The 13,674-nt window shown below is 43.9% G+C and overlaps 1 protein-coding gene across 4 annotated transcripts; it reads left to right on the top strand.

Moving 5' to 3' along the window:
* The first annotated feature begins 203 nt into the window (after positions 1-203).
* LOC119180915 (uncharacterized) lies at positions 204-12,546 on the top strand. 4 transcript variants are annotated; one of them, XM_075875026.1, is made up of 5 exons: positions 272-412; positions 493-568; positions 2,609-2,730; positions 10,337-10,471; positions 12,051-12,546. In XM_075875026.1, the coding sequence occupies exons 3-5, from the start codon at positions 2,728-2,730 to the stop codon at positions 12,417-12,419; spliced, it is 507 nt and encodes a 168-aa protein (XP_075731141.1). In that variant the 5' UTR covers positions 272-412; positions 493-568; positions 2,609-2,727; the 3' UTR covers positions 12,420-12,546. The 4 variants fall into 4 exon arrangements, 3 of the variants coding, with proteins under 3 accessions (XP_075731141.1, XP_075731140.1, XP_075731142.1); XM_075875025.1 differs by having other exon boundaries at positions 10,277-10,471; XR_005111122.2 differs by lacking the exon at positions 10,337-10,471 and having other exon boundaries at positions 204-412; positions 12,051-12,189.
* The last annotated feature ends 1,128 nt before the right edge of the window (positions 12,547-13,674 follow it).

Here is a 13,674-nt window from a genome sequence, read left to right as displayed (position 1 = left end):
ATCTTAGCACGATCCTGTAAATACGCTCGGCATGCCCAATTGCTGAAGGCATCCCAACCATTCACAGGTATGGTCGATCACTTATGGCAACCATCCCTATTTACTATTGTTGGCTAGACTTCTGCCAGCGCAAAGTTGAAGACCGAGTGAGCTTTCATGAGTTGCCTCAAGACGAGGAACAAAGCAGTTGCTGTAGAGCCTTTGTTTGGGCTATCAGGTGGTGCCACTGAACACAGGGGAGTCTAGCTTTTGTGCTCTTTGCACTTCTGCGTCGACACTTATCCGAGCATTCGGCCAGGTTCGGCATTCCCAAGAGGTGTGTGTAGATGTTGGTGCTATGCCAAGAATGCATCCTGCTACTGCACAGAGCCTGCTGAGGTTCGAAAGCAGAGCAACTGCACCAAAGTATCAGGTTGGTATTGCGACAAAGTGTATGACCTGCACGCAGATTTGTTGGTGAGGCGGTAATGCTGGCGTATTTTGTGCGCACAGTGCCTGGCTGACTTTGGCAGAGATGTCGTTCATCTCTGCGAGGAAACAATCATGGAAGATACATATTTGGGCACAGGTACTTGATTTTCATTTTTCTATTTTGTTGTAAGCTTCAGTCTCGTCATATGCCTAGTGATGAAAAGTAAAATTAACACTTTCTGACCCTGCCTTTGAAGAGCTGTCTGTAAATATGTCGAATCTCTACAACGTTCTATTGTATTCACAGTATTCTCTTTCAACAAAAATTGAGATAATTGTTAAATTTATGTGTTAAAGTAACTCATTCTAATTATGTTTTAATTAAATGATACTTTATCCTGAAGTCATTGATGCTTATTTTTGGAATAAACAGAATTAAATATCAGGCCAAGAATATTGGGAAATCAATTTTTCGTTGTGTCAATCTCAAGCGAAAAAAAATTCAGCTTTTCACTTCACTTGCAGAAAGTGGCATGTTGCACGACTCGTCAAATGTTATAGTGCCTTCAGAAAAGCGATCATATGTATCAATACACTGCAAAATGAAGGGAAATAAAAGCAAATTTATTATGCAGGAGGTTCAATTTACCATAAGTATGGTATATCCTGCTCTTCCTTAGTCTCTACTTATGTAAATAACAAAAACGAGTGGTGTACACAATTGTGTACATTGTCTTAAAGGGTTAAACATGGCCGTTGGTTAGATTAACCCACTAGAATAGGCCACTTGGCGCTTAAAATTTTTTGCCTTAATAATCTGGATTATCGGTTTATACTCTATCATGCCATTGATGTACAAATCAATGGCATGATAGCGACAGCCACGCCACATATGACCTTGTTCTCTGAATGCACAAAAGATTAGCTACACGTGCCCTTTAGCAATTACTAATGGCTCTTTGAAAATTGAGAATGACTGGTATTTCAGCAACATATCTCGACGAAAAATATGCATGCCTGATCATTGCTTTACTCTTCATTATTTGTTGTGGTAACTCTTTGTAATGCTTCTACATTCATTTATGGTGTATTTCTTACACCACAAGTTGTGTGACGTAGTGAAGAAAATAATTGCCTCCTTATAAACATCAAGCAGGTGTCACAGTTGTGACAAATGTCAAGTTAGAATCCTTCTATTCAGTGCTGAACTGTTTTTTTCCAAAGACCTCATTTCTTTCCATGGAATGCTGGGAAGGTGTGGATGTAGATAAATTTCTCCACGTGCTCTGTTGTAATTATATGCTAAATATCATAAAGGGCAAGAGTAATGTGTTCAGTGTACCTGCAATGCTTTGTTGTCTAGACATAAATCGATCACGAAATGTCGACCAAAATTATAGCAGGCACTGTGCATGAAATTTCGGACTGCAGTGCAAGCACATAAATGCTGAAGTGAAGCTTGCCCACATCGCTGGTCTTCAATATACAAGAGTTTTTTCCTGGTGAAGTTTTCAACCACGATATTAGTGCAACTCCATGTGACATGGTCGTTAACATGACTAGGTATTTGTTATTGTAGTTTTTCTTGGATTTACTACCATGCTGATAACTTTGCTACACTGCACCATTTTACATTTCGCTTTAGCAATAAATGCTTTGAATTTGAATATACTCTTCAATAAGGCTTTCATATGAATACATGCTGTAGCAGTCATGCCTGTTGTAAAGGAGCTATAGAGATGGGGCTTTATAGCAGTAATAGTGCAAAAATACAAGCAGCTTTTCTTTACAGCAGTAACACTTGTTACCCTTGCTTTACAGCAATTACAACTGTTACACAATAAAGCAGATAGTGAGTGATCATGTGTTAGTCCAGAAGCTTGTCTTGCTGAAAGTGAACCGATGCCAAGAGCCATAATAATCTGATGTCGTACACTGCAGTCTATGACATCAGACAAAAGGAAAAACCAGTATGTAATTCAGGTGACGAATGCACTGGGCTGTAGTACAAAGCTGCAAGCGCTGCATTGAAGGAGGCATTTAATCTATATTGTGTTGTACGGCGTTAAAAGGCGTCATGCTTATCCTGAAACTGGCAGCGAAGTATGTTCTCTGTAGCAGTTGGTTAGGCAATGGTGTGCACATGTGGTATTCTGATTTGTTTGCACTGGTCATAACTCGCTGCATTGCACTGCAGTGAAAACGCAGACAGGCTACAAGTCTGAACTGCCGACGGAAAGCAGCAGTGAGCTATGAAGCACTCGAAACCAAGGAAAGGAAGCCCTGTGGCTTGTCCAGTCAAAGAGTCCGCAACGTATGGTATGTACATTACTGCACAGGGAGAGAAGAACTTGCATGTCGGCAATGAAGATTGCATGCTTATCACACTGTTTTCTGTGGGTGCACACATACGAGATTAAGAGAAAAAATCAAGACGGACAGCATTGAAGTAGTTGGGGCGTCACCAAATCCTGCTTCCAGCACTTCTGTATGCCTAGAGGAACAAAAAAATGACTGTGCACGTCAACACTAGCAGGGGCTCTCGTATAATGTGTCTTCTGTTGTTATACCTGTGTATATGTATCATGCACATGCTATAGCATAAGATACACCTGTTTGCTCAGTATGCACTTTAAGATGTACTCGAAGGACATCTTGTAAGAATGAATGTGCAATATAAATATGATTGCGATCAAAACGTTTCTCTCGCGAGAGATTTTTATCAATGCTCTATTTGTACTGCATTACATAATCATCAATGGTCAGCAAAGTGTCAACCCTAGTCAAGTAACACTTAGATCTACACTGAAAATTGTCCATAGCGAGGTCTGAGGAAGGCACAAATTGCATCAGTAGCATCCAACACGACCTGTTGGTTTGCGCCTTGTTTCACAGTGTGGCCAGCTTGTGGCAGGCTGTCTGGCAGCCCATGTCATGCGATACACTGTGCGGTACTAACTGCAATACACAACACTCGCAGAAGTTGCTGAGTACCTTTTGAATTCCACATAATCTACAAAGCAAAATTGCATAGTCATGTGTAGCTCTAACACCAGCAGCAAACCCAGCAAAACAGTGCCTGCGTCTAGTGCCATAAAATGTCGGCCTTGAAAGAGGTGTGTTCATGCATGGTGTGTTCAATCCGATGTTCGATGGGGTGTTCAATCCTGTCTGATCATGCATGGTGAGTTTGATCCGCAATGTCTTGCTGTGTGACATGATTGTCACATGGCGAGACACCATGGATCGAACACAGAACTGTGGACGACACTTAGAAGACAATGATACATGCCAGTGTAATCAGGGTGCCTACACCAACTTCATTGCTCTGTGATTGCCACAAAATTCTGTTAAAATGAGTCTGAAACGATTTCCTGACTGGAAAGCTAAAGTGGATGTGTGCGCGCAGCAGAAACAACTTGCACATGGCTGCCCTAGAATGCAAAACAGCAAGCCGCTATTCCGCTAGCATAAACAGTGATGCCGTGTGTGTTAAAAAAAAAAAAAAAAGCTGTTGTCCAAACAGTTGTCCAAACAAGCCGAGTAGTAAAGACCCGCGCCATTGGATCATGGGTACTTATGTCAGAATCAAGTCTCACCAAAAATTGCTTTCTCTAGCTTTCTTTACTTTTCTCTTTTATTTCTATGTACTCATTCTCTCAACCATCAGGGCTGTTGCATCCCACACCGGCGCTTGTTGTGGAGGAGAAACAGAAGAGGGTGAAAAGAGCGTGTGGCGATAATTTTTTGTCTATGACATATGGCAAACCTCTGCTGTAAAACAGATGTGCTGTAAAAATAAAATTCACAGTTTCACTGCGAGGGTAAAGCGATTAGAAAGTTTTAAATAACCGTATGCAAACCTTGCAAGTTTTGCGGGGGTGCCACTTAATGGAAGCCTGCAAAAGTTAGCGTGTGACGCATGTGCAACGCCAAAGCAAAGCTGTCCATTCGCTATTGAAAAACTCTCCAATGAATGCGACAGCAACAGATTGGAATGTTATACGCAGCAAGGCCTGCAGCTATTTCTCTTGGAGCTAAATCTCCTGGAGCTAACTAAACAGAACACTAGTGGTAGCAGTTCCTCTGTCACCACCTTGCAACTGGTAGTGCTTTTCAAGACGAAATAGAAGAACAATGTTTCGCAAGTGAAACTACCTAACTTGTGCTTGTGCACCACACTGGATGATGAGAAGGCCCCATGCTTCCCGTCATAGTTTGGCGAATGAAGCACAGTTGAAGTTTTTTATATCGTTATTTATGTCCGTTCTTTGTTTGTAGTTGCGTTTGATCTAGTCCAGCAGGTAGGAAAAAAATGTTCTTTGTTTGTAGTTGCGGTAAATCTAGTCCAGCAGGTAGAGAAGAAATAAAACCATTGCTGCCTCTTCGCTGCTGTTTGTCTCTCCAGCAGGTATAAAAAAAAAACGTTGCTGCCCCTTAGCTGCTGTCTGTCTTCAACTTTCATGCTGCCGGGTCTGTGTCCGTTGGGCACCTTTAAAAAGAGGTATCATTTGAAAGAAAATATTCACAAACTGTCGCCAAAGACCATGACAGTTAGTTTTGATTGACTCATTATACCACAATTACGCGAACTAAGGTAAGCTTGTATACAGCACGGACTAAAGCCTTCGTACTATTTTGTAACTATGTTCAAATGGTGCTTAGGACGTCACAGTTGAAATCAAGAAAGAGAATGGACATGGAAAGGGCACGTAGTTTGTAGGCAGGATAACTGCTGCTCATTAAGGATAATCAACTTGATTCAAAGGCAGGTGCACGGAAAAGGGAGACAAATGGACGGGAAGATAAAGCTGACAAAGCCAACCCCCCATTCTCCCCCTTCCTGAGATAGAATCACTATTTTAATAAAAAAGAAGAATTTCCAGATGTTCCAGCACAAGCCCATTCACCAAGCTTTAGATAAGTAAACCAAATGGAGCCTACCTTGTGACATCACTGTTCAGGTAATTTGTGAAATTGGGTGTGACTCACCTAATCAGTGGCCAAGACAGCCAAAGGTGGAGAAAAGGGTGGCGGGGACTTGTCTCTTTTTTTTTTTTTGCTATCTTCACACGTAGTTGGCAGAAGCACGGGGTGCATCGACAGCATCAAATTGCTGAGATAGGTAACTATGCACTTCGCAGCTTGCTCATTTTCAAGTCCATAAATTACATGAAGTACCTTCAGGCCTTCAAATTCTTCGAGACTGACCATTATCTTGCCTGGAAAAAAGTACACAATGTATTCAGTATGTTTATAAACAGCACCAAAAAGCAGCATCATAAACGTTTATTTCTAATTGGTGCTAAACAAAACTGTACATCAAGTAGGAAGTAAATTGTTCAAGTATAAGTTGAAGTACGAAGTATATTGACACATACAAAGCACAAGCATCTAACTGTAAGAAAGTAAATTAAAAAGACGAGTAACATTGCTCAGCATGAAATGCACAAGGTTATGTCACCATGCTTCTAATCTATTTTGTTGTGCTTATCTTTTGTTGATGCCAGCGATGGCATGCTGACACATTTTCTTCCACATGAGCTGATATCAACTGACTCTATTATTGTGATGGTGCAGCGATCTCCGTGCTTAGAAACAATGCCACTTTAACCTGGGGCATACAGGGGCTACTAGTCTAGGTTTAGTCTCAGTAGCACGAAGAAAACATCTAGGTTTAATCTCAGTAGCATGAAGAAAAGAACGAAAAGCCAAGGCTTCACCTGGAATCTTTTCTTATGCATCAGTGGAACACTCGCTCAATTTCAAACTCTGGCAATCTACCTCCAATATACACCCAATGCTTGCATTATACACACATATGCACGGATGCTGGCAAGTGGCAACAATAGCAGCTATTCTTGCACCTTATTAAAGAGTTGCTAGTTAAGGTGATATCTAATTGGGCATCGGTCATTTGTCTAATACAAGCTTGCTTTAGCGAAATTACTCGTGCTGACAACAGACACAAAGCTAGTAAATTACTTGCTCAGAAGCAAACTGATGCATTGCGTGTGTGAAACTTATCTGAGTGCCTCAGTGTTCTTTAATCAGCCATTACCAGTTATCAATGATATTTTGCAATGCCACATATCTCAGCTGGTCAAGAGTTTTAAAAGACTCCAGACAAAAAAAGAGTTTACCTTCTTCTGGTGGCAGGTATTTCAGTTTACTCGGTCTGCCTCGCTTTGTTTTATGGACCAGCTGAAAAGAAGGGAAAGTGCATCTTTGGGGGTGAGAGTGTTGAGGAGCTTGTAGTTGCTGAGGTTGCACGTTTGATGGACTGGGGGCGAACGGTTGATTTGATTGATTGATTGATTCATTGATTGATTGATATGTGGGGTTTAACGTCCCAATACCACCGTAAGATTATGAGAGACGTCGAAGTTGTGGGCTCCGGAAATTTTGATCACCTGGGGTTCTTTAACGTGCACCCAAATCTGAGCACTAGGTGGGGGCGACCGGTACTATCACTAGTGGATGCATATTTGCCTAGGTTTTTTTGTTGCGGTTAGTCTGTGCCATTGGCAGGTTTCCTTTTCAACAGTTTTTTTTTTTTTTCTTCTTTTCTTTTTTTTTTTTTTTTTTTTCAAAAGATATGAACTGTACAGTCAGCATCTTCAGAGCGTTCTGCAAGTATAGTCGACATGACTGGCAAGCCCGCGCACTCAGCCTCGTCATGCTCAAGCAAAAAATCAAAATAGACTGACTGCTTTGCGAACCGTTAGGGGACCTAAAAAGGTCGAGAGACGCGAGTTGCTTCAGTTGCCTCAATTATCTTTCGTATCATATAGATCTGAAAAGAATCGCTGAAAAAGTACATCCGGTACTTTGTTGGCCAATAGAACTGGTTGAGTTGAAGTCCGCTACAGCTTGAAAATGACAAAACGATGGAGGTGAAATCTAAACCTGTAAATTAAAGCGGATGGCTGGCACACGTTTCGCACTATATACATACATTTTAATATAGGTACCGTATGGCAGTTGGGCATCTGTTCACAGGACACTTTATACAGGAAAAACGTAGGTTATCACTGTCGATTGTAAGAATGCACAGGAATTTCATGCAGTGTGCGATCGAATTTCAATGGCAGAATAAAACCTGAGTGCGCAGGAAGTAGCTCAAACCGTAACTATCCGTGACGAAGTGACTGACAAGCAGAATAAGACGCGGCTTTCGACACCCGGGTAATGGTTGAGCAGACCATACCATAAGTGCCCCGGGAAGACAACGGTCGAAGCGCACGAACTATGAATGCGGATCTATCTAGAACTATACTAAAAGCTGTGAAGCGGGCCTCAACTGCACATTCGAGCAGCGAGCATCGAGGAAATCGTCACCGTTATACATCGCACACAGTGAGCTAGGGGATAACTCTGGCAGTAAACTTCAAGAAAGAAAAAACAAGGTATCCCGAGCTGACCTTCTGAATGCCAGCGCGTGCAGGAAAACGCTCGCTCATGAATGCCGTGAATGCTCGTGCAGTACCGCGTGCATTACCCGAATGGGAATGTCGCCTTCGAAAATAGTCGGCCGCTATCCTTGTGTCGATCGATCCGCCGTCGTTTGCTCGTAAGCGGCCCAGTCAGCCTTTGACATACGCCGAGCGTTTCTGAGATCTCGAGAGATCATTGCGTTCGGCAGCATGTGGGACGAAAGCCAAAATAGTGGCGAACGCAATGACTGTGGAATTCCCGGTAGGGACGCTCACCTCTCGTTGCGATGGTGGCTGGCCGACCGTGGCTGCGCAGAGGACGGACACTGAGCAGCAGCGACGTGGAACAGTGACAAGCCTGCGACGAGCGTATGAGGAAAATGGCTTCTTGAATTTACTTCTTGAAAAGAAGGGCTGACTTTCAAAAAATTAACTTCTTGAATTCACTTCAATTTCACTTCTTGAAAGGAAGGGTTGAATTCATTTGGTAACATAAGTCATAATTTAAAGCTGCGCGTGAGAACGAGTCGGGCTGCTCGCTTCCTCGTCTTGCACAGTGCACACGTGCAGGCATGCAGCTATTGTTTGTCGACTTTGCTGCGCGTGGCAGGGTGAGCCAGCACCTGAGGCTGCGCAGATGAAAGCCCGGCCACGACTCGAAAGTTGGGCAAGAGTGATAAATTACTGTCACTTTGCACCGCCTTCGGCAGCAGTTATACTATATTAAAAAAATTCACCAAGCAAGACACTGCTTAATGTAAATTCTGAGCGAAGCTGTTGGTGTGTTAATATTTTACGATTAGTTTAGCGAATATCATGCGCTAATCATGCCCGGTCTTTGCATCCAGGTAACACAGTAACCATTAATTTAAATATCAGCTATTTCCAGTACGGTGATCACCCTAGGTAACCGCCTTTTCTTCATTTTTTTCCTCTTGAAACACGTGAGCCCCGCGTGTCGGTTTTGAAATGGGGCATATTTTAAAGCATTTGGCAATCTGACGGAGATGATGCTACTTCGTTAGGGCTTTAATGTGTCAAGTTAAGTTTGTTCCGGCTGCCATCGTTTTCAAGAGACGCTAGAGGGTGGGCCAGAGGTATTTTTATATTTATACAAGTACGTACTATATGCTGTTCCTACTATGTTGATAGTGCAGGAAAACATGTTGTACGAGTAGTTAACGATAAGAACTATAGATACTTTCACCGAAAGTGACCAGTAGACATTGCATGGTGGTGACCTCGGGTCACCATCTCGTATTTTTTGAACTAAAATTGCCCTTTTTTTGTTTGTTTCTTGCGAGAAGATCATCTGCAAAAGACCTCCCCATTTCTTTCAATAAAACTGTTCTCTACCAGAAATTGTTATGTGCGCGAAAGAGGTAAAAAATTGGCCACATTTCTCCATGTTTCGCTGCAAGGGACGTCGATAGACTATATTCTTCTACCTGGAGGCGCACGTGAGGCATGGCGGCATCTGGCAGCAATGTAAAGAAACGATTTTTTATTTTTCAGAACGCAGAGTCACTGGTAGGGGACAATTGTTTTTTTTTTAACCTCCTTAGTGACAACACCAAGTTGTTTTAGACTTCAGTTTTAATTAATGCCCCAGATTTTTTTTTGCATAAAAAACCATTTTTTTTTCTTAGTGTTGCATTGTCAGTGCAGTGTAATTAACACTTCAGTCTTTAGAGTCGTGTATCTATACATTTTTTAAATAAAAAGACACAATGCCTAACACTAATGAGGTTGCGTCTCAAATATACATATTTGCTTTTTGATTGACAATGTAAGCACATATGAACGCAGAAGCCAGAACATGGCTGGTCGTTAAGGGAGGGGTTAAACGGTCGCCATCCTGCTGAATTAGGTGACAAAGAAGCAGGACAGACAGACAAACCAAAATTTCTGCGTTGAAGTATCCCAAGAAAGACTGTCGTTTTTAAGCAATCCTTCAGCGTGAGTATGTGCCACAATTTCAGGGCCTTCTGTGCTCTACTCTACACATTGTGTGTGAAATGCTTTCAAGGACTCTTAAATAAGGGCCTTTATTGTCCGGCGCAGGGTTTGCATCAGACAACTATGGTGGAAGTTGACAATGTCAAGTTCACGCCGTTACCTTGACACCAAAACCGAGCCAATCGCGCTGTGTCGCCTTGACGCATGCGCATTTGCTCAACTATCGCAAAAATCGGAACACCCCAACAACTCCGCTCATAATACGCATTGAACAGTATCTTAATCGTCGGTGAATTTGTCGAATGTGTATCATGTGTCTCTTACTTGCTACCGAAGAAGACGCAAAGTGACAGTGATTTATCATTTGTGCCAATATTTGGCGTCGTGGCCGAACTTTCATCTGCGAAGCCACAGGTAGTAGTTCACCGCGCCGCGATGTCGAGCAACAATGGCCGCATGCCTATGTGCAGAATCTACGCGTGTGCACGGTGGGAGATGAAGTGTGCAGCCGAGCTTGTACTCGCATGCAGCTCGTGCCATTCCACCAGCAAACCGGCCATCTGCTCGGACGCTGGTCCGAGGTTCGACGTCGTGGCTTCTACTCGGCATCAGTCCTCTCCCCCAACCACCTTCGGCCAATCGCCACCGCAGCCAAGCTCCCAGAGGTAAGTGTCGTCCGCCTTTCGACCGCCATTGCGTTCGCCAGCGTTTGACGTAGACCGCTGGGGATTGCCTGGATGCTTGAAATGTTTGAGGCACTCTTCGCCGCTTAGTTCTGGTGGGGTGGTAGATATCGCTACCCTTTCATTATGCGCACGCTGCGACTGTTGTTCTCGAGGTACTTGATCGGCTGTCAAAAGCGGTCTTCCCGGAATACATTCATTATTCTGCCTTGTATTCAGATTTTGTTCCTCTCTTGTCGCTGATAGTTATGGTCTGAGCTCTTCCTGCAAGCTGATTCTATACCACTGTTAAAATTCAATCTCGCATTGCGTGTAATTCTAGTGAATTCTAAAAAAGAAAGGAGGGGTATACCATCGCCTGTTCTAACCTCTGTCTTTCCTGTATAAACTGTCCTCTAAACCAGGGGCGTAGCCAGGGAGTGGGACACCGGGCCCTTGTCTCCCCTGCACGAAATATTTATGACCATTTCAAGGCCCCCCCCCCCCCCCCCATGAAACTCCGGCTACGAACCTGCTCTAAACAGGTGCCTAATTGGCATATGAATGAATAAATTGGAAATGTACATAGTGCAGAACGTATGTCAGGCAGGGCCGTACTCAAATTCTTTTCGGAAGGGGAGCTGAGGGGGCACCATCATTATTTTGGGGAGAGCACCCCCTTAAAATGGTCATTTTCAGCTATCTATGCCATAACAAAAAATGGGGGGGTGGACGGGCCCAGTGTGCCACCCCCTGGCTACGCCATATCTGCTTTAATTGCCAGGTCTTTTATCTCGGCATTCAATCCCATGGGATCGCGTCGTTTGGGCATTTCGAAACTATAGCGGACCTCGACCAGCCCGCGTGGCCGAGAAGAGACTGGATGTACTGTAGTTTCATGGATTCTCATTGGATTTACACAATACGAAAGATATTTGAGAAGACAACAGATATTTGAGAAGACAACAGAAGACAACTCGTGAAGCATTCCATCGCTCAGATTTTTTTATGTCGCAGGTCATTGCAATGCGGCCAAGTCATTTTAAGCATACTTTCACTTACTGACTCTTAATGAAAATTTAAGTTTATTACGGTGGCGCTACGAGTTTCGCCTGCCGTGCCACATAATTCATTCTGAACCCGAGATCTTAGAGATTCCAATTTAAAGTTCCGCATCAACTTGGGTCAGGGTCAGCTCGCGGGCGCTCGCAGTGCTTGCTGTCTGATGGAATCCCGTCTGGTCAAGGATCCAAGATCGTTGTGAGCAAGGCAGGCACTGAAGCATCTTCTAAATCTTTGTTCATTTTACCACTGTCGGCGTTTGTTTTATTTCACAGCTAGTGCCTTTTTTTCGCTATTATTTCTTAACATTTACATTTCAGGTACTTCTAATGTCCCTTAAACTTCCCTTGGCACATTAAGGCTGCAAAGAGTTGCACGACGCGTTCGTCATGCTCCTGTTGACATATATCAAGGAGACGAAAGCGCCCGGGCGTACATAAAGTGCATTTTGTTCGCTAATGCTTCGCATACTGAACCACTTGTAGTGCGAGGATGTGAGGTGGAAAGTCTCTCTGTGCAGGGAACACCTTTACTACCACAATCGACGAAATTGCCAGGATGCCTAGCCGCAACTCTTCGATCACGGTGGAGGTCGTCGAGGCCACCGTCGCCGAGCGTGCGTATCGTGAGCGAGTCGTCGAGGCCTCCGTCGTCGAGTGTGTGCATCGTCGCCAAGTGTGTGCTGCGCCAGTCGCCCGATGACGTGTGCATAGTGACGGAGGAGAGGCCGCCGTCACCCGGCGTATGCACTGTCACCAAGACACGCAGGTGTACGTCTTCCGCCCGGGTGGAGTTCATCGAGACACCCAAGAGCTCATCATCCTCGAGTGCCATCATCCAGGAGCACATGATGCAGGCCTGCTTCCCGCCTGTTGCACTTGCTGGCTAGGGAAACCTGCGGGTGGTCGCGCAGTTGTGGGCACATACCTCGCCTGCACAGTGCGAGAAGACTCGCGCATATAAAGGAGGCCTTCAAATTTCCTTAAACTGAAAAATAAAATTGTGGTGCAATTGTGCATTGTCCCGGTTTTTTTTTTTTTTTTTTTTTTTTTTTTTTTTTGCTGAATGCATTCTCTTAGGAAAGACATGCGCTCTGCAGGAGCCGTAGGTGTGTTTGTTTTCGTTGCTGTGGTAATACCCGCCCTAAAAATCTGCGGGAAAGGAGGAAGCAGTTTCCAGAACCATAAGGCATTCGTAAACGCCGTGCCAAAAGCGTAGGAGCAAAAAACAGCATAATGTGCAACCGGAGACAGCCACAGAGCCAGCAGGGACAGGGGTTACGCTGGGGTGGAGGAATATTGGCCTCTTCATAAGACTTTCCTACTGCCCACAGTGAGCGAATGGTCAACTATGCGCAATATTTTAACAGCGAATCTCTTTTTTCCACCGCATGATGCGCCTGACCAGGATAGTTGGAGGTTTAAGGTCCTAATACCGGCATCACGGTATAATTCCTCCATGACCAGCATACTACGTATTACGAGAGACGCCGTGGTGGAAGAACCACGTGAGGGTTCTTTACAGTTGGAAAAGGCGGCTGGGATTCGTTGCGACGGGTGCAGCATTGGAGCACCATAACGACCTTTCCTTGTTTCCCGTCAAAAGGTAGCATGCCTGTTGAAAGTGACTGCGAAAACAAACACAGATATAGAGCACAAATATGTTTAGTGTTTTTAAGAAGTTTAGATGTAATGTCATCCACACCAGCCGCCGACGAGAATTTTATATTTTCTATTAGGTATGAAATACTGGATGGGAAACAAAATGTAATTGGTGGCATAGTAGTACGTTTAAAAATGGCATGGGTAACAGAGAATGATGGTTAAGTTTCTTGAGTGAACATTGATGCAAAGGCGGCGTTGAAGACATGGGCGCATTCAGCGTCTGCCAGGGCATCACCTGACTCGTTTGATAAAGCAACAGGACGTGTGTCTTGAGGGTTTATAACTTGCCAGATTTTTTTTTTTTTTGGAGTTCGGTAAATCATAGTGAAATAATGAGTGTTTGACGTGACGGATGGCTTCCAGATAAGCACTAAGCGTCTTTGTACGCATTCCATGCATCAAGTGTATTACGGGACTTGGCTGCGCGGAAGCGACGTTTCTTTTTGTTTTCTAGTTGCTTCAGGACTTCAGTGAACCAGG

The sequence above is a fragment of the Rhipicephalus microplus genome, chromosome 10 (genome assembly GCF_043290135.1).
Source record: "Rhipicephalus microplus isolate Deutch F79 chromosome 10, USDA_Rmic, whole genome shotgun sequence".
Classification (NCBI taxonomy): Eukaryota; Metazoa; Arthropoda; class Arachnida; order Ixodida; family Ixodidae; genus Rhipicephalus; species Rhipicephalus microplus.
The sequence above is the reverse complement of the archived record's forward strand: the minus strand, read 5'-3'. Positions and strand labels throughout refer to the sequence as shown.

What these genes read in the sequence shown, in the direction of transcription:
- LOC119180915 (XM_075875025.1), top strand. An exon ending in CCGCAGCCAAGCTCCCAGAG is followed by an intron (nt 10,472 to 12,050) that starts GTAAGTGTCGTC and finishes CTCTCTGTGCAG; the next exon opens with GGAACACCTTTACTACCACA.